The sequence below is a fragment of the Tympanuchus pallidicinctus genome, unplaced genomic scaffold, assembly GCF_026119805.1.
Source record: "Tympanuchus pallidicinctus isolate F22 unplaced genomic scaffold, pur_lepc_1.0 scaffold34, whole genome shotgun sequence".
In the NCBI taxonomy this organism is placed as follows: domain Eukaryota; kingdom Metazoa; phylum Chordata; class Aves; order Galliformes; family Phasianidae; genus Tympanuchus; species Tympanuchus pallidicinctus.
In genome coordinates this window covers 138,609-163,908 of record NW_026294752.1, presented here as the reverse complement: position 1 = coordinate 163,908, position 25,300 = coordinate 138,609, and the positions used below count along the sequence as shown (strand labels likewise).

Genomic DNA, 25,300 nt, shown 5'->3' with positions numbered 1-25,300 from the left:
AAGCTATCAATAGTTATATTGTAGTTATCATTCCAGTGGAGACGGTTGCAAGACTTGCCAACTTTTTTCTCTTACTGACACAGTAGAATTGACTGCTATGGACCAGTATCTTCTCATTTTATTGCTTTAGATGAATGAAGAGTGCTCAGAAAAACAGATGTAATTGGGAACCATTGTGGATGAGCCAGGAGAGGTGAAGACATGGGGTTTGTTCCCTAACATTTTGGGTGAAGTTGTCACCTGGCAAAAGAAATACAAACCATGCATCTTCTCCCTGCACCTCAGAGATTTTCTGTTTTAAAATAGCCACTCCATTTTCCTGGGAATGATTACCATCTTTGCTATTCAAGGGCGAAACTGAAACAAAAGATCTCATTTTCAAGTAACACCAGTAACAAACAACACCATAACAACTATTAGGAAAAAAACAAGCAGGGTGCGTTGCAGGAAGTGATTCTCATTTTTGAACATTATCTCTTTCAGATTGAGCTATAAGTAATACAGAGGAAAAAAAATGCTTTCACACATATCTTAACAGGAAGTTTTCTCTTAAGAGAGATTTATGATAAACATTACATGGCAGGCAAAGATTTTGCTAGCACGGGGAATATGGATCTATCAGCCTGATCATCTGCAGATAATTACTTTCCAAAATCTAGAGCACCATGCACATTCATAAACACAGCAGTGAAAAAGCCATCCCTGGCTTTTGTCCAAGGCCATTAAATGGGCAAAGCCAGTGCAGGTCGACCGACTAAGTAGGAAAAGACTGGATCTATGACAGAGTACAGCTGATGTCTCCATGCTCCTTGTTTGCCAGCATGAAAAAAGCATTTTTGGGCTTGGCACTGTGGGACCTACTATTGCTAGATCAAATATCTGGCGACTAAAAGGCATGGGAGAGTCTTTATTCCCATAGTAGCTTGCATGCAGCCCCGCAACCAGACATACTCTGCTGGTGATACGTATCATGCTGGCTATCTTTTGTTGAGGAAAAACATGAGTACACAAAATTAAGGCACTTCTTTTGAAGGACTTTTTAACATTAAAGTGCTATGATCCTTTTGCAGTTTAAACTGGCCAGACAGTTGTCAATTTTTGACATCAAGAAGATGTCAAAAATTACTACAAAGAACTGGAGAGCCACAGGCATGCTGGGATTTTGTTTTGATCTTTCACCAGTCTAACAACGTTGTAAGAGACTGTGACTTTTTGGGGGAAAAAAAAAAAAAAAAAAAGAAAGAAAAAGAAAAAAGAAAGGAAAAAAAAGCTTTCCTTGGTTGCAGTGATGTGTTTTCCTTGCATTTCTGCTTTTGTTTTGTGCACGTTTTTTTAAAAGTTACATAAGAATTAAGTACCTTGGTCACAAGTTTGTGCTAAACATTGTTACTGCTGCAGTTGGTGTGTTAATTCTGCTTCCTAATATTGCAGGAAAACGTGTGATGCAGGTTTATGACTGGACCAGGATCAGAAGTACAAGGTTTCACTAAACATAGTTTGACTTTCTGGCTATAGGAGATGTTGGCGGGCACAGGGGACGACCTTCTGGCTTGTGTTTTGCACCCATCTGAAAGATCAATGGGAAGCATTGCAAATATAGAACAGCTCTCTACAGAAGAACACAGGCACAAGGCTCAGAGCCTGGAGCTTCTTGGTGTTTTGCTTTGCAGCACCTGTGTCTGCATTCTCCTCTCTGGTTCAGGGAACTCCGTGAGCGGGGAATTTGGCATCGCAGGAGCTAGGAAGGCTGATTTTGAGCTGAGTGCTGTCGCCAGCTACACCTGACCCAGCCCTGGGAGTGGGTCACCCCACTGTCATAGAATCATAGAATCGTTTGAGTTGGAAGGCCATCTAGTTCAACTGCCTTTCCATGGGCAGGGACACCTACAGCCAGCTCAGGCTCACAGCCCCTTCCTCTCGCCCCCAAGAAGGGTGCTGGAATGCTTGGATGCCGGCAGTCCCCCAGCAGGGCGGCACAGGGCTGCTTCTGGAAACTACGGTGTGTCCCCGGACCGTTCCTTTGTATTTTTTGTTACTTGGCGGAAAAACCCCAACGAGGGGATGCCGCCCATCCCGAGGGGCCAACGGCCGCCTCCCGGGGGCCACCGCTCACCTGAGGCGCCGGCAGCCCCGCCTCTCCCAGCCCTGCCTTTAAGGCCCTCCTCCTCTTCCTCCTCCTCTTCCTCGCCCTCCCTCCTTTCCTCCATCCATCCCCGCTCTCCGCCGCTCTCCGCCGCCGGGCTCTGCCTCGCCCGCCTTCCCCCACCCCGCTCCCCCCGCCGCCAGCCATGGCCGACATGAAGACGGGCATCTTCGCCAAAAACGTCCAGAAACGCCTCAACCGCGCCCAGGAGAAGGTGCGGGGCGGGGAGGGAGGGGGGTGCCGGGGAGAGGCAGCCTGACCGAGGGGCGGGCGGAGCGGAGCGGAGCGGAGCAGGCTCCTGTATTCCCCTGCAACGGGCGGCCGGAACCGCGGTTACATAACCGGCCCGGTTCCCAACGTGTCGCAGCGGCGCTCGGAACTCGGGCACCGAACCGGGTCCGGGTAGCGGCTGTCCGCTTCGGCCCGGCCCGCATCGCCGTCCCCCCGCGGGTACAGGCCGGGCGGGCAGCCCTCCTCCGCCGGTACACGTAAGGTTCGCCTCCTCTCTCCGCCGCAGACACGCCGCCTAAGAGGATTGCTTTTCCTTTAATATCCACGCCGGCTCATCTCGGGCTAAAGCCCCGCTCTCCCGGCCTGGCCGCCCCTCCGCGGGTTCGGTGGGGAGCGGAGAGGGGCTGTGGCGGCCAGCAGCCTTCCGCAGCGATTGCTGGAGTTGTGGACATCTCTTCTGAATGCTCTGGCTTTGGCCGAGGTGTCGGGTAGCCAGACCGGGTTGATTGCTTAGGAATCGCGGTGCCAGTTCTTCTTGCAGCGCTCTCTCTAGGAGCCGAGCAAGAAGCCAAGTCGGGAGGGTGTTCAAGTTTCTGAGGAAAGACCTTTGCTAATGAAAGGCTGTAAGCGTTCTGCTTCAACGCCTGTTCAGCTGCCCTGTGCCTCAGAACAGGACCATGGACACGGGCATCAAACCAAGCAGGAAAGCATTTGGTGTGACTGTGCGCAGCATCCGCACCAGCAAGGCTGTTAGGAAGCTGTTCTCAGCCTCAAAGCAGTCAGCGAGTGGCCTGCCACAGCCTTTCCGAGGGCTGATGAAGCCTCGGCGCCCCTCTAGCCGGCGTTCTGTGTTGTTGTTGTGTGTCGCTGTTACAGGGCTCTGCAGAATTAGAAGAGATTACTTTATGACCAATGTTTTTCATATCTCCCTGCCTAGAAATCGCTTGCTGCCTCTGTGCTGTGCACTGAGCTCTGAGGTGCTCTAAGGGAATACAAATCACAATTTATATGTTAAAAGACTCCTATATAGTCACATCGTTATTTATGAACATAATTGTTGAGACTGTTACAGTCAGGTAATGAACTTTCTCTTCCCAATGCTTCTGCCTAGCTCACAAGGTCATAAAGTACTTTTCAATACCGAAGCTGTGATGCACTGTCTTTCTTGAAGGTATCAACTGTGTCTGTTTTCAGATAAAACACAAATTCTTTAATTTTTTTGATCAGATTTGGAGATTTTATTATGTAAGCTCAGCTGGGTCAGTAGTTGGAGCAGAGATCTGCAAATGCCATTTGTTTCCTGCAGGCTTTGTCGGTGTCGTTTGCTGGTGTTGTTGCTGTATCTGGTAAATCATAGGTGTAGGTCTTAAAATCATACGTTCTGCTCCCAGGTGTGTCTGTTCTGCCACAGGACATCTGTAGAAACATACAAAGCACATCTTGACTTGAATACCTGAGGTTCTGGTGTTGTGGCAAATTCAGCTCGTATTCTGTCCCTTTCCATTACTCCCTCCCCCCTTTAAAAAAAATATGTTTATATAGAGAGTAACTTGTTATTGGATAGATTAAATTTCAGGACTTAGAAGTCTAGGAATTAAAAGTCTGCTATTTGATGGTGTGAACAGGATGGCTCTGTGATGAATACGTAATACCGTGCTGGCTTAAAGAGATTTTAAACACACTCTGAGTTGTTTTATCTTGTTACTTATATTGGATTTGAGCACCTGCAGTTTTCTTAATGTGTTCTTACAATCACCTGGGTTTATAACGCACTTATAAATAGTATCTGTTATTTGTTATTGTGTGGCAGCTATATTAAAGATATGGAGTGGCTACAACATGTGAGCCTTTATTTATGAAAACTGTTTTTGTAATGATGCACCCATTATCTTCATTTCTTTGTCATCTAGGAGGAATTTTAGTAGTGTGGTGTAGGTAGTGTACATACCTGTATATATAACTGCTTACTATTTACATGAGAAAAGCTAAATAACTGATGGAGAAACAAATCCTATTGGACAAGTCTAGCTGTCTTGCATTAGCAGTGCTTAATCTGACAGTTCCACAGTTGTGTCATTTGATGTTGTTTTCCTAGTTACAAAAACAAGTACTAATCATCTGTGATACAGCAGATGTGGTGTTTTTTTATATTAGACTTGGTAATATCAGTAATGTTCTTCTTTCCTTGTAAGGTTCCAGAAACTTTGTAGATTCCTTTACACTGTGGAAATGAGTGAGATAAATGCAGCAATGTCTTGATATGTTACTGACATTACAAAATAGCCTAGATTAAAGAAAGAATGAAGTCATGAGCTAATGAGAGGAAGAAGGTGATTGCTCACGCTGGGCTGGACCAGGCTAGTTCTCAAAAAAGGACAGGATTTGAAAAACCAGAAATAGTTATTGGTCACTCCATTTTTTTTTTTTTCCCGTGTCAACTGGAATGCAGTATTTCCAGCAGCATGTGTGCCATGGCAGCATTATTTTTATGCAAGAATGCCCCCCGTACTTTCGTAGTTCTACACTACACTGTTCTCCCCTGCCTTTCTTGAATGACTTTTTCCCCACTGTTTGGGTAGCATAGACGTGCTGAGCTTGCAGCACCTGCTGGCTGCTGCCAACAGTCAGCTGAAGGATCTGGTTTAGAGTTCTAAAAGCATCAGAGCAATTCAGGAGCCTACATGCTAGTCATAAAAGTAAATGAAACACTGATGTGTTTAAATGTCTGCTTACACTGAAAACTGAACAGATGTGTTTGTAACCGAAGCTGGCTCAGTCAATCCTGAGGACAAGCTGACTTGGATGAAAACACTGAGTTTGTGTCCCTGGATTCCTCTGAAAGCTTGAACTAAAACTGCCAACCCAATTTGAAGCAGTGGTTACCACTCATACCTCCCCATCATACCTGACACCTTTAGCTGCACAGACTGAGAGTTGTCACAACACATCTGAATTCGATAAGGCCCGCTCCTGGGAGCTGAAGTAGCTTTTGAAATTCCAACTGGTGTGCTATTAGATGTTCAGCTTCCTGTTAGCTGGCTGTATGGTTACACCAGAAGTTAAAGTCGTAAATGCTTTAGGACTTTTGGAAGAGAAACTAGTGAGTGAAGTTTTACTGCAAAGGAGGAGCTGCCATAAATTGAAAGATAACTCCCAAGAAGGCAATTTGACAATTCTAGGCCCACCACGTGCTCTGCTGTCACTGAAACAATGGCTCTGAAGAACTGAATGGGGATCTGCATTTGGAATGCATTCATGACAGACATGTAATGTGTATTCCGCCTGCCTGCAAGTGTGATGGTGTAGCTCTAGAAACCTCAGGCTCTTGAAAGAAAATTACTGTCTAGTGGTATAAAACTTTGGCCCCTCATATGTTATAAAATGTAGCACACTGAACCCATGGAAGTGTTATGACAGACTCCAACATCTGAATATTTACTGGCACAGGCACATGCAAGGAAGAGGGGCTTCCATTTGCAAAGAGCTGTTTGCTAAGCTATTTGTTTGCTGGCAAACAAAACTAACCAGAAGTCCTAAATTCTTATGTGAATGCAATGTCTAAGCTCTGCAGCCCTGATTCAGGGTGCAGTATAAAAACTTATTTACCTTTTTTTTTCTTTCTGTCACAGAAATTGCAGAAAAGAGGGAGCACAAGTGGTCATCTGGCCCCTTTTTCTAAGCAAAGCAGAATCAGCTGTACTTAAATAATTCCATAGCAATGCTTTTCTTGCCTGCTTTTGAAAATAGCTGATGTTGGAGATTTTGCATTTACCCTAAAGTGATCTGTGCCGTTGCTTATATATCTCCAGTCAGAAAGTTCTATTCTCACTTAATAAAAATGTCATTGTTTGCATTTTAAGCCCCTTATTCCCCATCTTTCCTTGATATTGAGGGTGTGTTCTCTTTTTGCCTCAAAATTTACAAGTGATATTCAGACACATACTGTCTGTATGCCCTTTGATCTGACTGAAGCTACAGCATGACCCTTCCAACCAGCCCAAAGAGTAGCTGCTTTTAAAATATTTATTGCTTTTGATCCTTTTGCTTTCTAATATGACGTGTAAAACATGGAGGTAGATTGCAGTAGTCTGGCTGCGAAATGTGTAAGAATTGGAAGAGGAAATGGCCAGAGCTCCTTCCTTTTATTCCTTTATGAAGATTTTTTTGTTACATGGAGCAAGGAAATTGGTTTCCTCATTTCCAGTTTTCTCCCCATATACAATAACAGCCATGATGCTGTAAGTCACCATGTCTTTCCCTTCAGCTTCCATCAAATCATCAAAAACAGCATAGAAGTGCTGTTTTCTAAGTTTTATGGGAATCAATATTGCCACATTCACTGACCAAAATATCATCAATACCAAGGTGACCTGTTCCTCTGTTCTTGCTTGATGGCTTCATCTTCTCACTTTTATTTTTTTGCCTATCTCCTTTCTTAGTTCTTGGTCGCATGCCTGTTTCTCAACTATTATCTGTGAAAGTGGTTTCCTGAGATCTGTCTGTCTCTTCATACATTTCACTGAGAAGTAAAAGGAAAAAAATATCTGTTGCTGCTTTTTGGGCTTGGAACTCAACTCTTTCTTTACTATGTCTTGCCCTCCTTTCTCTTGGAAAGCAGATCCTTTTTGTATCATCAAAGAACTAATGCTCCTGAACCAAGGTCTGCTCGTGACTGGTGTTTGGTGGGGCTACCATGAGTGGTCCACAGCTGCTCTGCAGCACAGTGCTGCCGTCATACTGTGACACAACTGAAAGTGAGACTTAAACGGTGTGTACAGGAGAGATATTGGGCTATCAGCAACTTGGTTCCAAGTAGCTTTGGCATCTCCTTCTACTAATCTTGCAAAGAAATGAGGGTCTGTTTTGCTGTGTTTCCAAGCACCAAATAGGTTTGAAGCTTCCAATTCATCCATGCAGCTCCCTCCAGGAAGACAGCTGTGGCTCTCTGAACTCACTTGGAGATAGCAAGTGGATTCTTCCACCTGCCTAAAATACACACAGTGGGGTTCACCCCCTACCAAAATCTATTGCAGAAGTCACTGATTGCTATGCCAGCCCTTCTACTCTCTTCAGGGATTGAAGAGCAGTGGGGGAGAAGGGTAGCAGATGGCTCTACTACTTCAGGATGGAGAGTATTTTCCTTGGGGAACTTTTTCCTGGTTTAATTCATTGGGCTCAGCTGCAAGATCAGCTGCGTGGAATTTCCAGTCCTGAATGTTTCAAACACTGGGGTTCTGGAGAGGTTAGGGAAAAGTCTTCAGCATCCATGCTGTGTGGTGCTGAGCCTATGCTGTTATTGAGTATGAGCTTATTTGATCCTGACCTGATGAATAGCTGGTTAGTCAACAGTTGCCAGAATCTTAAACCAATGGCTGACTTGGAAAAGCAGATGAACAATTTTGTAATGCTAATTGGAGTTTATCCATCTGAGTGTTGCATAAAACAGAGTCCTATGATAAAGATACGTGTAGCATATTTCTCAAGTTCCATTTGTGCAACAAGAAAGCTAATGTGGGAAGTAGCCTATCCCTCTTTTTGGCTGCTCTACCTTTCTTTGTTTTCTCAGTAATCTTCTTCTGTATCTGTAGAAGAGCAACATCTTTAAGACACTGTGGAATTGAGGACTGGTGAGGACAAACACTTGGAAAACATCTAAACAGCACTGTACCAGCTAAGAATGGGGGTAGGGCAGTGGGAGAGTTCAGAGGCCTTTCTTTGGGCAGAGACAGAGAGAAGTAAGGGGCTGGACCACTTTTCAAGTCTCTAATTCCCTGTGCCCTGCTGCTACTTCTCAGTTGTCTCTTGTTTTTCTTCAAACCACCTTCTATTTTTTTTTTCTGATAAAAGAAGCTCCTGCTTACTCCTAGTCCTCTCAGATAGGTTCCCCTGTTTCATTCTCCTTGCCTCTGTAGCTGATTAATTCTTTTGATGCTTACTTGAGTTCTGAGCTTGGAGTCTCTTTCACCTTTTTTTTTTTTTCCACCTAGAAGACTTACATCTGTTGAATCTGTCGTTTATAGTGATACAGAGCCCAGTGCTGCAGTCCATGAGCTGCAATCAATTCTCTTTATCTATGATACAAAAGAGGAGAGGAGGCTTGCCAAAGTCTTGGATTGTCACTAAAACAAGCCATTTGAAACATAATTTATAGCCTAAGTTAACAAACAGAAACCCTTATTTTTTCCAGAAACATCTCAAAAAAATGCCATCGTTACAGTGCACACACGCACATCTAACACAGAGGCTGAGAAGAGCTGCAATCCTATTTTCCCCCTATTTAGGTTTCAAATTGAGTAACACTATAAGAATAGCGTGGTGTCATTGTGGGGTTTGTTTTTGCTTTTTAGCAAAATTCTATTTGAAGAAATAAAAATTACCTTAGGAACACAGAATGTGACTTTCTTTTCTAGGGCATCAGCAAACATTTGCTTTTACAGAAGTAGAATGGTTTGGTGGTGTGTGGCAGAGGTAGATGATGGTGTGCAGTGCTAGAGGAGCACAGTTGCATCAGAAGTGATCCCCCTGCATGAGGATCAGTGTGCATAAGCACAAAGTGCAATCAGATAAAAAGCTTCATTCAGATAAGTCTAACTGAATAGAGACTGCATTTTCCATGGAAAATAATCAGTACTTGAGATCTGAGAGAAGATGTTTTTTTCACATCAAATGCATATGTTAGATTTAGATTCAGAGAGAGTTAATATTTTGTTTCCATGTAGGGCATGTAGAGGAGTAAATAAAGATGTGATATGTTTATTGCACTCGTAGAGCTCTGTGTGGGTGCCATTATCAGATAAATACCCTTCCACATAGTTTTACGTGGATGAAACAGTTTCATCTTTTCACGCTGGTCTGCATGCTATGGGTGATTTTTTAAATACATGAAGTGTATGCTGAGAGCATGAAATCATTTTGCCAAAATAAAATTATCAGTAATTTTGGGTATGGGGCAAATATTAGGATAAGGAAAGATTAATGAGGCTAATTGAGGACAAAACTGATTGTTTCACGTTACTCAAATCTCTACTAAGCGCACTGGTATCACAAGAACTACAGAAATACTAGGATCAAAGGAAAAAGAAAAAAATTATGTTAGACTCAGGCCTGAAGAGAGGAAAGGAGCAGGGCTCAGTTCAGAAGCAGGTTGGTGTAGTGCTGGCTGAGGGCAGTGGTCTCCAAAGCTGACCTTGGTAAGGGGAGAAGCACACAGGGAGAAAAGCGCATGATGCAAGACAAAAGGAAGTCCAGGGCAGGCACAGCAAGATGCTGCAACCACAGCACTGTCACTGGGGACCACGTTTAGGAAGCATTAAAGGAGCAGATTCATTATATGAGAAATGGCAAGAGAGAAACAACCACGAAAGAACGAGGTCAATTTTCAGGTGAGATGTCTGGATGAGATCCAAAAACGAATCTGATGTGTTGTGATAGGAATTCAAAATGTATGGAATTTGGATAACAGTGTATAACAGTGCAAGGGAGTTCCTCTGAATTTAAAAAATACTTCACTCTTTCCTCTCTGTTCCGTGGAATCTTTTGGATTAATTAGTAAAGAAGTGAACGTATTCCTTATGATGTGACAGCCTTGCAGACTGCTAAAATGTGTCTCGTTGATAGCTCATCTCTAAGCGTTGCCCTACTTAATTCTCAGCAAAAACGTGGGCAGAATTCATCCTATCAGAACAGTTGCTTTATCTTTCATGTTTTTTTCACCTTCCATCTTCCTTGTTTGTTTGTTTGTTTGTTTGTTTTTTTCCCCCCATCATCCTTTCCTTGCTTTTAATTTGCCTTCTGTTCCGCATTAGAGGTGGGTCAGATGGAACCTGGCTATTAATTTAGGGTCTGACGGGCAGAGCAAGGCCCTCCCATTGATAGGAAGCCGAGAATAAAGTGACAGAATACCACATAGGCAGTACATTTATCTACTAGTTAAAGATGCCAGTGCATAAAAACCAAATGTCAGCTGAAGCATTCTGCAGTGGGCTACGCTCACAAGCATTATTTTTATAGGAAGCTCCAGCTAGATCCACAGGAATTTCACCTAAATGATTGCCTTAGAATGTAGCCCAGCAGTGCTGTTACTCCCAATGCAGTGAAGTCAAGGTGCTGTGTGTATCCTAGCGCTTTGGAACCTGCTTCTGCTCTCTGCTCCTATTTATATTAAAAACAAACACAAAACAACAGAAAAACTTCCTGTGATAGCTGCATCTCAAGGATCTGAAAAGCATGTTTCAGAGAAGGCAAGCCTTGCTGATGTTTTGCAGAGCTGAAGAATTATTCTTAACACCACCCTGGTGTTATGTTTGCTTCTAGCACCAATCCAAGATTCTATTTGTTTGAAGCAGAGTGCCAGATCTTTTGTGCTAAGTTACATTCTAGGGTAAAAATAAATGGTAATTCACAGATTGGTCAAAAATCTAGGTTGATTTGACAGCTAAACTGAAAAACAAACTGGGAGGGCATTAAAACAACTGTGAGCTAACAAGCTCCTGCCTTTTGTGTGTTGTCTTACCTAGTCACATCTCCAGGAGTCAGAAGAGCAATAGGCAGGACAGAGGGGGGGAACTCTGAGAAATACCTGGAGTCAAGAGCACGTGTTTGCAGACTGCTGTAAGAGTGGCAAACTTGAGTATGGAGTATTTTCATCAGTGTTTCAACTTGAATTGTGATGTTTAGATCTGGCTTCTACTGAGAGGGCCGCTCTGAAGAATAATTTAAGAAATTATACCCCACTGAAAAGTATATTTTAAAGGATTCCCTATGCAGTATCAAGGCTGCTAAGCTGCTGTTCAGAAAGATCTATTTTCGTGAGCAGCAAATTGTGGGGTGTCTTCCCCCTCCTACAATCCAATTTCAAGTTTGACTCAAAGCTTTTGTACCAGCATCCGTTTGTCAGTGTCCACTGCTGCTTGCCCATCCTGCCAAAGGCTTATGCTGACATATGCTGTTTAATAATGTTGTCGGATTGCTCTTTAATGTGTGGTATCAGAAGTGTTTGTACGATTGAAGTTTTAATATAAACCCTGCATAGACTTGCTCCCTCCACTTGCTGAAAGGATTTAGTTGTTGGTTTGTGTTTGTTTTTTGGTTTTTTTTTTTACACTTTATATAGAAAGATTCTTTACTTGCATGAAAACAGTCACCAATCAAGCAAACTTTATTACAGATTAATGAGTCTTGGAATATTTGCACATTTAATGGATCTGGAAAAGAGGCATTAAAAAATCAGTCTTGCAAGCAGATCACTTAATTTCCCCCTTTTCTCTCTCTGCAATTCAGGGTATTTTCAGTTCCACTTCTGGCAAGCTATTATCATTAAGTGTTGACAAAAAAAAAAAAAAAAGAGCCACCTCTGGGGGGTTGTGAATGAATTTCTGCCTTTTTTTTTTTTTTTTTTTAATTAGCTTTTACAAATCTGAAGAGCTAAAATAAGTGGAAATAGCAAAAAAGTGAGGAAAGGTTTTCTGAAAAGTGTCACAAACTCCCTCGTGTTCTGCAGTGTAGGACATCAGTAAAACCAAGTGTTGACTAAATACTAACAGGTTACGTCTTCATCTAAACCAGCTTCATCTGTAGCAGCAGTGAACAAATGCTATCCTATGCAGCCAAATCAGCTGCTGTACTACTGAGAAGTGTTAAATAAACACCGCGTTTCATTCAAGGTCTTTGCCCCTTTCCTCATTTTATTTAGGGCTGTTGGTTCTGAATTCCTTACTCCTGAAGTACCCTTTCTGTGCAGCTAATGCTTGGCTGACTGTGGTGTAGAAGGTTTCTGCTCAGCACTCCTCAGCTGCCTAGAATTGAGACTCCAGGCAGGAACTGAGAGTAACCTTGTAGATTACTTCATGAAGACTCAGGGTGTTGTCTGCATCTTCATCCAATGTCAGCTGCAGTAAAATAAGAACTCTCCAAGCCCTTACTTGGTGAGGCACAATGCAAAGTGTAAAGCCTTCCACTGGGCAGGGGCACATCTCTGTGCATTGCAGAAAAGAAAGATTGCATTTGTGCTTACAGTGGCCCAGGAAAAAATGGGGTCTGAATCCTAAGCATAGTTTGTCTGGTACTTACAGTATTAGCAAAATAAACAGGGAGAACGCATTGATTGTTTGTTTTTTTTTAATCTCTATTCTGATGCTTTTATGCATAAAAGGGAAGAAGAAAAATTTAACATCAGACTAGTCTGATGCACATCAGCAGAGTTGTTGAACAGTTCTAAAATAGAGACATGTGAAAGACATTCACTTGACAATGACACACGCTCAGACTGAGCATCCGTTGCAGAGACTGAGAATAATCAGTGGGAAACCTTGCATTCACTTAATTGAACATCTGAATGCAATGGGATGCTGGTATAATGGAAATCTGATAGACAACCAGTGTTTGTTCAAAATAAAAAAAGTGCCAGCTAAGTTCCTTTGCTTTACTACATTTGCTGTAGGAGTCTATCTGTCCAAAATGGAGTACATGTAGATGTTCTTCATGGATGTTTTTTCACAATGAAATGCAAATGTTAGCAAAACATCATTCACATATGCAGTCTGAAGAGAATTTTGTCATAACTTCATGTCAATAAGGTGAGAAAACACACCCGTGTTAATATAAATTGAACCCAAACAGATGGCTGCGTTACTTTTATATAATCTATGATTCCATGAAAATTAAATAGCTCAGTCTTAAAGCACTGGCATTTTAGTAAACAGTGAAGTAGCTGGGTCCAATACCCATGAGATAATGCTGGTATAAGACTGAAGTGATGCTATAGTTGATTAAGGTCAGCTCTTCTAGATGAGAATTTGACTTTCAGTGGGTTTACCTATTTAGAATTAAAGGGGAAATCAATAACTTCTTAATTTCTTTGCATGTACTGAAAAATAAGAAAAGAATAAGGGTTCAAATAAGGAAAAAAATCAACACTCAGTTATACAACTTTTTATAGAAGTATTACAAAAATGACAAATGTCTAGGATTTACAATTAATATCTCGTATCTGTTAGAGGAGCATGCGTGCTGTCAGATATAAAATCCATCTATTTGCGTCACGTAAACCTGACTTGCAGTAAAGAGCTTTAATTTCAAAACAATGGGTTGTTTTCTAATTCAGGACATGTAAATGCATATTATTGCTTGGTCCATAATTCTGCAGTAGCTAATTTTACCAGAGACACATGAAAATGCCTCTACTCCCACCTGGGATCTTACTGATCCTTTAGTCTTTGACAAGCGTAGGAATAGCAGAATTCTTCCTTTCTCGCCGCCTGCATCAGAAAAGGCAGTGATTTAGATGCATTGGATAGACCAGGGGAAAGGTCCCTCCCCAGCACAAGCATTTATGGGATGCATACACATACCAAGAGTTATTTTACTCTATTAGTAATCTCACTGACATGTGGTGGGCTGCTATACAGCAGAAAGAAATGTACACCAATCAGTGTCAGTTATCTTCCCACCTGGGTTACGTTTACTCCCATTGTCTTTTTTATTTATTTTTTTAATGTTTTGATTTGTTTTAATACAAAACCTGATCTTGAGTTGAATCATGTAGGAGTTCAGTCTGTATGACAGAATTCAGATCAGAGCCACACATTGAGAAACAGACATTACACCCATCATAGTATTTAACCTTTATTTCTATTACAAATTGTGATGAACTTGTTATCAAATGACTCTAAACAGATGTCATACGTAAGTTTTCCTGCTTGTGTTGATTTTACTGGCAGCAGAATATGGCTCTGCTGGTAAAATGTAATCCACTTCAACATGCTAGCAGAAGATTTAATGCTACGTGGTCTCTGTACTGGCTCTGCATGGGACTGAATTTAGCCATATCTAGTTGCATGATTTTCTGCAAATGACAGCTGGTCATATGTATACATATATCCTGATGTAAGAGGAACTTTTACTTCAGTATCAGAAGCCGTTTTTCTCCTTGTTTTGAGGGAATCCAGCTGGCTCTGCCAGCAACAAATCTGACCTGTGATCATAAAATTCCTAGATTCTATGATTCTATAAAATTCCTGGCTGACCCAGCTGTTGTCTGCACAAGTTGATAGTTCTGTTTTGCTGATACTGCCAGTTTTGTGGCTGATTGTAACTACTTCAGGACACCTACAGTGTCCAACAGAGAAAATGCCTGACATTGACTTTGTGCTAAGATTTAGCAAGGGAATATGCATGTTCACTCCCTCAAGCCTTTTGCTTGCTACCTCTGCATCAAACGCCTACACACAAATACAGAGGACTTAATAGAAGAGTCTGGGACCGTCTGTCACTGTTTTTAATCCTGCTAATTTTTCCTTGCCTATTTGTACCCATCAGTTGGAGTGTACACGCAGTTTGATTGCTCCCTTTTCATTTTGTACACACCAACAGTGTGTTTTGTTTCACTTCATTTGAGGCCTGAAGGTGCAAAATGTTTAATCTGAACCCAAAGAATTTTTGACCTGAAAGATGGTTTTTCATCACCTCCTTTGCTTTTGCAGAGTAAATTCCAACATTTTGTTGTTCTGTTCAAAACAGTGAAAAAAGAAATAAACCAACAGGGAAGGACAGTGACAAGCTGTATTCTTCATACTTGGAAGAATAATAGGAATTTCTGTGTTCCCTTTCATCTTACTAAGGGCATAGCATGAATTTACTGAAAATGGGAGCAAATAATTATTCCCCTCATTCCCTTTGATTAGCGTTTTTCACTTTAATTTTTAATCACATGCACAGCCCTCACAGTACCCATCACTGCTTCTTTCTCTGTTTCCGTCAGGACAATGTGTCAGACTTCATGTAAGTTTGAATTTAGAAGCGTAGAATAATTTAGGTTGGAAGAGACCTGTGGGTGCCATGTAGTCCATCTCCAGCTCAAGGCAGAGACATCCTCAAAGCTGGGTCAGGTTGCTCAGTGCTGTACAGAGACAGGGAGTTGTGTTGAGTGTGGCAGGAGCGAGGTACTGCCTGCCCTGAAGTGGAAACCAGCCTCTAAAATAATGTAGGCGTTCACTGCACATGGATCAGTTAGACTCTGAATCACAGCCAGCCTTTGGCTCGTGTAGGTGAGTTCTCTAGAATCAATGGAAATGCATCTGGCGCAGCTGAGAGCATTTAAAAACAAAACAAAAACAACAAAAAACATGTTGATTCATCTCCACAAATGTTTTTGCTTAATCAAGACTTGAAGTGCTCCTTATTACTTTACTTGATGGCCTTGAAAAAGAATGGCAGTGTCTCTGTGCAGAAGTTCAAGATTCAGGCCCAGATGGCCTATTAGTTAGCCTATGAATGAAATCCCTGATTTCACTGGAAGGGACCATAGGGAGTGGGTAAAGGAAGCCCTACTTCATGGATATTTAACTCCATACTATCTATGCAATAATCTTAGAGTTTCATTATGTTTCAGTAAACTTCATGAGTACAGCAGCATCAAAAATATCATAACTTCACAGAATCACAGAATCACAGAATTGTAGGGGTTGGAAGGGACCTCCAGAGCTCATCGAGTCCAACCCCCTGCCAAAGCAGTTCCCTACAGTAGGTCGCACAGGTCGGCATCCAGGCAGGTCTTGGACATCTCCAGAGCAGGAGACTCCCCCACCTCCCTGGGCAGCCTCATAGCTGCAGAACCTAACAGCTTTGTGGTATCTGTGCCTTGCTGTTAATTTGTTCCTGTAATGCTCCTGTGGAGTCCAATAACAATAAATATCATCGTTCTGCACATGATGCACCAGGTGGGACTGTTCTTATTTCTCATTGCAGAGAGGAAAGACTCTCACAGACAGACCCCTTTATCCATGTAGATACTCTTCATGTAGAGGGTTTGAGATTCTTTGCATTTCATTTGGCATTTCCTGGATGCATTTACTGTGTAGAAATAGTCTCAGGCTAGTGTGTTTTGCCTGTGTGCTGTATGGTTGTTTCATAAGTGCACACAATGCAGTCAGTGCAGGAGTACATACACCTTTCTGCCTTGAAACTGGAAGTCCTGGAAGGAATAGGAGTGTTCCTTCACATCTTCACATTACCTGTGGTGGTGCCATGTCCATGGTATGGAAACATCTTGTGTTTGATATGTATCAAAACAACTAATCTGAAGATAACCTATTGCTCTCTGCAGTAGAAATACAGGGCTATATTCTCAGGTGCTGTATCAGCTCACATCAGCCTGCTGACTTCACTGATTTTAATGCCAGATGAAAATCTGGCTGACATCTGGTGATTCTACCTGCATTAATTTTAATGTCCTTGCTATGGAAAACTTTGTGCCACCCTGAGTCTTTGTCTGGATCAAGACTCTATGGCTACCGGTATTTGTGTTTTTGGAGGGTTTGCTAAGGGCAGCAGAACCTGCAACATTGCTTCCACCATTCCCCTTTGCCAAAAACTGTAATTTCCTGTTAAACAGCTCTTCATAGATTTTCAACTATGTATATATTTAAATTTTGAATATATTCATAATTCTGCAACCTGTTTTGCTCTCAGTTCTGTTGTATTCCTTTATTTTAACTTTTCTGATAAAGCAGAAGCTTTGGAGAAGGAGTTAGACCTCTAATATCCTATACCTAACACCTGATTTTTTTTTTTGCTACCTGATTTTGCAGGCAGTGTTTATTTTCTAGTTTCCAGTCTGTGTTTAACGTGCAGTTGGCATCCTGAAAGCCGAAATGCAGAGCAAATGTAAATCCAGTGATAAAACTCTGTTTTGTTAGGGACTACAGATCTAGAAATCTACATTTTGCACTGTGTAGCATCCTTTCATCTTTTGGAAATGGATAAATAAAACATCTGCATCATCTCTGAAGCCATTCCTAAGATTTGTGAAGTGCTGGTGTATTTTGCCATACAAAGTGGATTTGATTGTCTTTTGTCCCTCCTTTGCTTAAAGCACAAAGCAGAATGTAGCATGCATTTTCTTTTTCTTGACAGGTCATACTCTTTAGGAAGAAAAAAAAAAGTTTTTTTTTCTACTTTTAAGAAACATCCCCCACTTCTCACCCTTGAATTATGTAGGGATGGGAGAGAATGGGAAAGGTGTGGGCAGAAGACTGTTAATGCCTGGGCAGCTCAGAACACAATGTTTCAGATTTCTTTCATCTCTTCTGTTATGTAATGCCATCAATACTTCACTGAAACTTGATTTGATAAGCTCAGGTTGAGTCCAGTGACAGAAAATACCTCTGATACAGAGTGCATGCATGCATTTTTCATCAGAGGTCATTGTTTTTCTCTGTGGACAGAACAAAAGGGGCTACAGAATTCAATTAACCTGAAAGAGCCCAAATGATAGAAAGCTCGTGCCAGCAGTTTTGCCCTTAGAGTGGAATGATGTCAAGAAATCTTTAAATCTCATCAACTTTAAAAAGATTTTCATCTTAACACTTCTCAGATTTTTCTAGTATTGAGCCTTTTTTTGCAGTGTTCTGCTGGGTCATTTTTGAGAGTGTGGGAGACTTACCTGTTTATTGTTTTTAATTGCATCTGCAAATCAAAGCACAGTGACAAAGCAATTTAAATATTGTGTAAGTGATTCCTCTGGTATAAATTATGAAGAAAATGAATACACTTATTACAGCTGGCAAGAGTTTTCCCACTGAAATTCTTCCCTGAGCTGAGAAGTTCCTACTGAAAAATGCCTCTTAGTGTGTTAAACACTGAGTGTGTCTTGTTTGTTAATAATTTAAAGACATACTTTTGTTATGGCTTTAAATTGTTTTCTTTTAATTCATAACAAAACAAAACAATTACTTCTTGCTATTACCATTCCAAAAGCTTCTTAAAATGTTAGAGACTTCAGCATGAAGTCAGGTCATCTAATTTTCTTCACTATCATAAAACTTTCCTGCTAGAAGTTCATTTTCCATTTAACTTGTATGAATTAAGCAAAATACTTTGTCAGTGTTAATTGCCATACAACCAGAAAAACAGCTATATTCAAAACTGATGAAAAGACTTTCTTTATTAAGTTAGTTTTTGGGAAAAGCCCTTTTTTTTATTTTAATAAGATAAATATTCTAAATGTGGTAGAAGCACAGCATCGGACAGCATCAGAAAATAAGTAGATCTTTTCTTTGCAGTCTCAGATGATACTGTGAAATTGGCCTGCAATTCTGAACCTACTGATTTCATTATTTTTCTTGCTTTTTTGTTTCTGGGAGCGGGAGAAGGGGGAAGGGGGGAAGGGAGGAGATGGTAGGGTGGAGTGCTTAGCTTTGGAGGTGATTTTATGTAATTGTGTTCAGACAGAAAACTTGTTCATCATAGATGTCCTATGGACGAGTGCAGCTTGAACCTCCAGGAAACTTCACAAAAACTGTAGATATGATGCAAATGTTTCAAGCAAAAAAAAAAAAAGATATTAACCAAATGCTGAGCTGCAGCATAGCAAATTAGAGAAATGATTTAATGTGTGCTGAGTTGAATGGCATATATCTTTGAGCATATATCTTAGGGCAAATACACATATTTCTAGAGGGTGTCTGTCATGAACGACCAGAAGACAGCTTTAAATGACTTCAAGTTTGAGTTGCTGCGAAGACAGGTGGGATGGTGGTAGGGAACAGCATTTAAATAGTCTGTGCAGTATCTCTGGACAGCTCAGAATATGGAAGTATAGAAGTGTTGGAAACTTATCAAAACAGCTTACTAAGAATTTGAGTTTGTGTAAATACTTGTAGAGAAGACATCTCTATGTCAAATGCGTTAGCGGGAGGAGACTAAATCCAGGTATGTCAGCAGATCTTGTTTTTAGTGGAGACGGATTGAGCAGAATCAAGTAGAGGGTGTCTTTATGCATATATAAATATATACACACATTCATATACAGAAAGGATTGTTTGCCCTTAAAATTATCACTTGTGATAAGGTGCAGGTAGAAAAGTTTATGGCAAATGTCCCCATCGTCACACAAAGTTGGCCCTGCAAGTATTACTGCTTGATGGAATGGAATAGATGATGTATTTGACTGACTTCAGACTGTGCAGCAGCCCTAGGCAGAATGGCAAATGAAATGATAGTCCAAATTAATTTGACAAACAGAACCAAAAAGCTGAAATTTGGTAAAAATGAACAAATGTCAACAGTACAAGGCCAGTCAAAGAACTTTACTTAGGAGTGATCAGAGCTAGTGGAGTCACATTTATGAAAAGGCAAAGGGTAAAAAAAAATATCCAAGCCACTGATGTTAACAGTTCAGTTGATGACTTGTGTAGTTTTGGGTAAGAATTACTTGAGAGGTGAGTAGGAAATATACAGAGATCAAGGAGGAAAAAATGGAATGCAACAAAGTATTTGAGGAAGTTGACTTTCCTTAGTACGGAACAGAAAACTCTAAGTGGAGGGGTGATGTCTTCTATGTGAAACTATTTACCATTACCAGATTGGGATCTGTTTAACTGATGGGAACTCTTTTCTACACTGTCAATTCCTTGAGAGCATATATGTAAAATTTCACTGTCACACAACTCGAAAATTTTCGTTCACGAGGTGTGATTTGACTTGAAGGGTATCTAGATATGATTTGAATTCTCTAAGATGATATTATATGGAAAGAAATAAAATCCTGCTATTTGGGCATATATAAAATGCACAATAGAGCATGGAAAGGGGACTGTTGTATCTTCTGTTTTTCTGCAGCTTTGTTTTTTTCTTTCCTTAAACCTCTGTTGTGGTTGGTTAATGAAGGTCTGTACTAGAACATGACAAGTTGCAAAAGCTGGTCCATAAATATTTATATATTTGTGATTTTTGCTATTTTAGATAAAATGTGAGCCACTGGAATCATTAATGCCTACTGGAAACTTAGTTAAATATTTTTTAACTTGTCTGGCTTTTTCTGAGCTTACAGTATTTCTTTTGTTGTCTCCTGTTAGTGCAGATTTGTGAACAACAATGGGGAGACTGTAGCTTTCTCTTCTATGGAAAAAAAAAATGGAAAAAATAGAACATAAAATAGTCTGTCATTTAGGATCTCTGTCATTTGGAGACAGTTTAGTAATGTATTTCTTAACAGATTTTGCTCTGTTAACAGTATTAATGTGTCTCAGTACTTGTCACTATGCAAGCTAGAGAAGTTGATCTGTTGTGGCACAGCAAAAAACACTGGTCTCAAGATTTGACTTTCAGAACCTCTTCAGGGCACTGGGAGGTTCCAAAAGGAAATTTCCAGCCTGAAGATGTTATATGCTAGAAGCAATCTCTCCAGTTACAAGCCAGGCTGAGGAGTTTGTAGGTGTCATGCAGTTAGATTCCTTTTTTCACAAAGCAAAGCAAGTGTTGCTCTGCTAGTAGCAATCTGTTTGCAGTATCTGGACTGTGAGTCAGATTCTAGCTGTGGCTTAATTGCAAGGGGAGACAAATGGAAAGAAATTACTTCAAGCCTGATATTGTACTGCCCTGCTCTAACTGTCCTTTGAATGTGCAGAAGGCACCAGGCGTGGTGGTGCATCCAGGAATTGTTTCTAGAGTCAGGCTCCACCTCAGAAGCCCAAGAGAGTTCTTAATTATTTATTTTGAGCATAATTTTTTTCTCGACTTTCAGTATTGAAAACTATCATCTTCTGCCAAGGCTGGAATGAATTAATTGTTGATTGCTCACAGTGTTGTTCTTAATCCTCAGTTGTGAAGTTAGGAACCCAGGGAACACATTTTAGTTTTGATGAATCCAGATGTGTAGTCATCAGGAACAGGATGCACCTACTAGTGTGAGCTGTAGACACAGACAGCTGAGTGAGACATCTACTGATCAAATACTGCCCTTGTTGTAAAGGCCATGAAACAAACTGAGGAGAACTCTGATGGGTAACTAAACACACGCCTGCAATGAGCCTCACATTGCTCTGAAATACCTACGCCTCTCTGTTGAACCAGAGTGGAGTTATGTGGTTACAGGTGACCAGCCTAGCAAACTTCATGCTGGAAGATGGTGAGCATCTGTGATCTCCACTAGCAAAACTGCTCCAGCATTGAACTAAAACGTTTTCCCAGTTCCAGCTTGTTTATGGACTTGGTATGCTAACTGCTGACTCCCTTATGGTCTTGCTAATTCATGCACCCTCTGAGTGAGGTTCAATTCCCACATACCTATTATGAAATCCTTCTGTCATTCCTGTAATTCTATTGACATCTTCCTGAATGGGAAATGAGATTGAATAAAAATGCCATGATAAAAATCAGATGGAAATAGTTAACATAACTAGAAAAATCACTCTGAGTAGTGTAGGTATAAAGCAACGGTTTGTATGGAAGCACTGAGTCTTGTGTTGCTGTGGAGTGAAACCTAATCAGAAGTGTTAATTTACAACACAGAATACAGCACTTCTTGCTTTCTCTTCAGCTCTTTTCTTCTTAATATCAAAAGGAATTTAAACAAGATGAATAATAGAAATCTTGAAACAACCATGTATATGGATATTTTCAAATTAAGATTTGTTATGATCAGAATAGCACATTCTCTCAGATTCTTTCTCTCTCAGATTCTTTCTCTGCTAAGTGATGAGAATTTGCCAGAAGTTTGGGGAATACTGTATTTCTGTTCAGATGTTTCAGATATTTATTAATTTGGTTCATCTGTGTTTTCTTTCCATTCTTAGCCAAAACTGTTCAGGTGTCAGTAGAAACAGGAGGAATAGATCCTTTTTAACGTACAGATATTGTATCAGCACAGCCATTCAGTGAGTGGTAACTCAGGTATTCGGCTCTACCTGTGTTGTTGTGGCTCTCTGGTGTCTGAAACCAGGAGTATAAAACACCAGCTGGTTGTCTGTGGAGACAAACAGAAGAGGAGAGGGTCACCTTCCAAGCCTTCTCCATGTCATATGCTCTCTCTACCTGGCATCACAACACTGAATCATCTGGCCCCTTGCCATCAGTGTTTTTCCAAGTGCTTTCAAGCATCCAATGTTCTGCATGCATTGAGGAATCCCTAGCAGGTTTATATTATAAATACACTTTTTGTAACTCTCTTCAGATAATTTCATGGCATAATTTAATGTTCAGTAGTCTCGTGCTTACTTGTTTTCAGAAGAATGGGTGGTTCTTGGTGACCTTGTGCACAGCAAGCACAGGAGTCCAAGGGCGGTATTTCCAGGAACACCTTCTTACTATCTACTTGGGTTTGCATTTCAGTTTTGTTTCTTTTGTTTTGTTTCTCATTCCAAAAAGGGTGATATTTGAGTTGGCCATAAGCTGTGGTGATGGGGCTCCACGCTTCTCGTCTGTGGGCTTGCTGAAGTAGCTCTGCATGCCTCTGCATTGTGCCTGATTGCATGTCAGGGGTAAATTCTTTACAGAGAGTGGTGAGGTGCTGGAACAGCTGCCCAGAGAGGCTGTGGATGTCCCATCCATCCCTGGAGGTGTTCAAGGCCAGGTTGGATGGGGCCCTGGGCAGCCTGAGCTGTTATTAAAGGGGAGGTTGGTGGCCCTGCATGAGGCGGGGGGTTGGAGATTCACCCTCCTTGAGGTCCCCTCCAATCCTGGCCATTCTGTGATAGCTGTATCCTTTGTTCACACTGAGGAAAACTGCCGTTAGGCAAGTAAGAAAACACAAACTGAAATTCCTCTTTTTGAAAGCTTCTTCCAGTGTGGGATTGAACAGATCAGTCCTGAGTTGTGTTGGTTTTTGATGATTCTGGTTAGTATAATGCTTCTCTACTGAGAAAAAGCTTGCATTTTTATACTATTGGCTCACAGTGTCCATAAATTCTCAAGAGAGAAAAGCAATTATCTGAAATTACGTAAATGTGAATGATAGGTTGGATTGCTTTCTGTACCCTCTTCTCCATGCTATCTTGCATCTTCAGAGTTGAGATGCAGTGCCCTATGAAGAATTCTTCTCACCTTGCTGTGCTCCTGTTGAATAATTTTTGCTTACATGGAGTAAGCATGTGAAGGAACTGCATATAAATTACTCATAAAAGATTCATTTCTCATATTGTAAATGTAATTATATGTAAAATGTTAATTAATACAAACTGTTCATAGTCCAAACTTAAAAGAACAGCAGTATTTTTATAGTTTACTCTGAACAGGCTTAGATGTTCTTATGTATTTATGTTGCAGTTATATTTAAGGAAAAAATGTTTTTTGAGGACCAATTTATGCTATTAAATGGAGAGGTAATAAAATCTTGAGATAGACAATATCTGATACAAGTAAATCAAAGCATTTTTAAATGAGTGTTTTTGTTTTTTTTTTCCTAGCTGCTATTGATTTGTATACTACTAATAAGCATTTCACATGGCTAACTAGCAATTAGTGCTTCATAACTTGTTAATGAAGAGTAGAAGCTGTATGTTGCTACTGAGGATTTGGAAGTGCAATAAACAGGCAGACATGACCTTTTGAGGTCTGATTAGTTCAGATAGAGAGCTCTGAGATATGATCTTATTTAATCAGAGCTGGGGAAAAAAAGGGAATGATGTATGAAATAAAAAAGTAATGCAGATTTTTGTTGAAATTTTTCATCACAGTTTTTAAAGCAATTTCCAGATTTATCACTATTATTTGCTGCTGTTAGCAATATCAAGAATACTGTGTACAGTGTGGAGGCACTGAAGCCATTTTCTTTTATAGTTGCTTTCATCATTTTGTCCAAAAATGTAGGGGTTGTTTGGCCCTATGGCGAGAGATGCACAGCAAGAGAAGCAGTAAAACTCTATCTTCCTTCTGAAAGTAAACCAGATTGAACATTATTCTTGCAAAAATAAGAGCTTCCTGGTATTTATTTGCAGGAAAGGCTTATGAATATGAACCAACGTACCTCTGCTGCATAAGCACAGGAGCAATTCCCAGTTCTAAGAGGCTGATGGGCACTGCTGTGACTGTAAGGAGCTCCCTGAGTGGGTGGGAATGGCAACACCAAAATGTGAGCAGGTGTCTGATTACAGTGAAATTAACTATTCTGATGGCAATCATGTTTCTGAATGTGATCTGATTATCTTCTTGCATTGTGATTTTGAACAGATTTCAATTCCTTCAAGTTATTTATTACTTGGTCACTTACTAGCTTGTCCATAACCAGAGCTTTAAAACTGATTTACTTTTTTGTTTTAAAAATACTTGAAATAGTCACACAGGTGACTATCCAGTCACAAAGACTGGATGTTGTGTTGAGGGACATGGTTTGGTGGGAGCTATTGGTAATAGGTGAATGGTTGGACTGGATGATCTTTTAGGTCTTTTCCAACCTTGGTGATTCTATGATAGGTATAAAAATAATTATCCTGTAATTTAAATAAATTATTAGTAAAAAGCAGAATATTTATATATTCAATATTGATGAAATTTTCCTTCGAATTTAAACCAAGTATAAGAGATAAAAAATGGAGCATTTAGTCCTGAGCAAAGTGTCAAGACTGTGTGGTAAGGTTTCAGGTGGAGGTAGAAAAGATGACCAAGGTGGTGAGCTAGGGAGAAAACTCAATAGAGAGACAGGAAAGAAAGAGTTGGACTAAGGGCCAAAAATCATGGAGATGCTGTGACAGAATAACAGACAAACAAAAGAGACTGAAAGGAAACTGAGCAGAGCTGAACAGCGTGTTTGCACGTTGCTCACTAGTGTCGATATGTGTGTTTAATTTGGGAGAAAAACTTGTTTCAAAAATGCTGACTAATTTTGTTGTTTTCTCTCATGATTTACCTCGGGGACTTGATGCAGTTTTGCTCGGGAGTATTTATAATAGGACGGAAAATCCTGATGTAACTCTGCACACTGCCTGTTTGTTATCAGTGGGATTTCCAGCACTAAAAGCATGATGCACAGAAGAAATCTGACTGCATTTTACCCTTAAGGGCTTTCTGAAAGATGACTTCCTGCCTTAGCAAAGGTTACTTAGCTAAAAGCCCATCATTATTTCCTCAATCCTGCTACAGCAGAAAAAGCCACCATGAGTTTCCCCATGTAGTTTGTATCTGGCTAAGGTTTCCTCTGTTTTCAAAATCGCCCTT

At 40.7% G+C, this 25,300-nt stretch overlaps 1 protein-coding gene across 2 annotated transcripts in view; it reads left to right on the top strand.

Moving 5' to 3' along the window:
* Positions 1–2,206: 2,206 nt before the first annotated feature.
* AMPH (amphiphysin) overlaps positions 2,207–25,300 on the top strand; it is a 103,102-nt gene continuing 80,008 nt past the window's right edge. For both annotated transcript variants that reach the window (XM_052698971.1, XM_052698970.1), the window contains exon 1: positions 2,207–2,357. In XM_052698971.1, the coding sequence (XP_052554931.1) occupies positions 2,289–2,357 (69 nt within the window). In that variant the 5' untranslated portion in view covers positions 2,207–2,288. The remainder of the gene's footprint in view (positions 2,358–25,300) is intronic.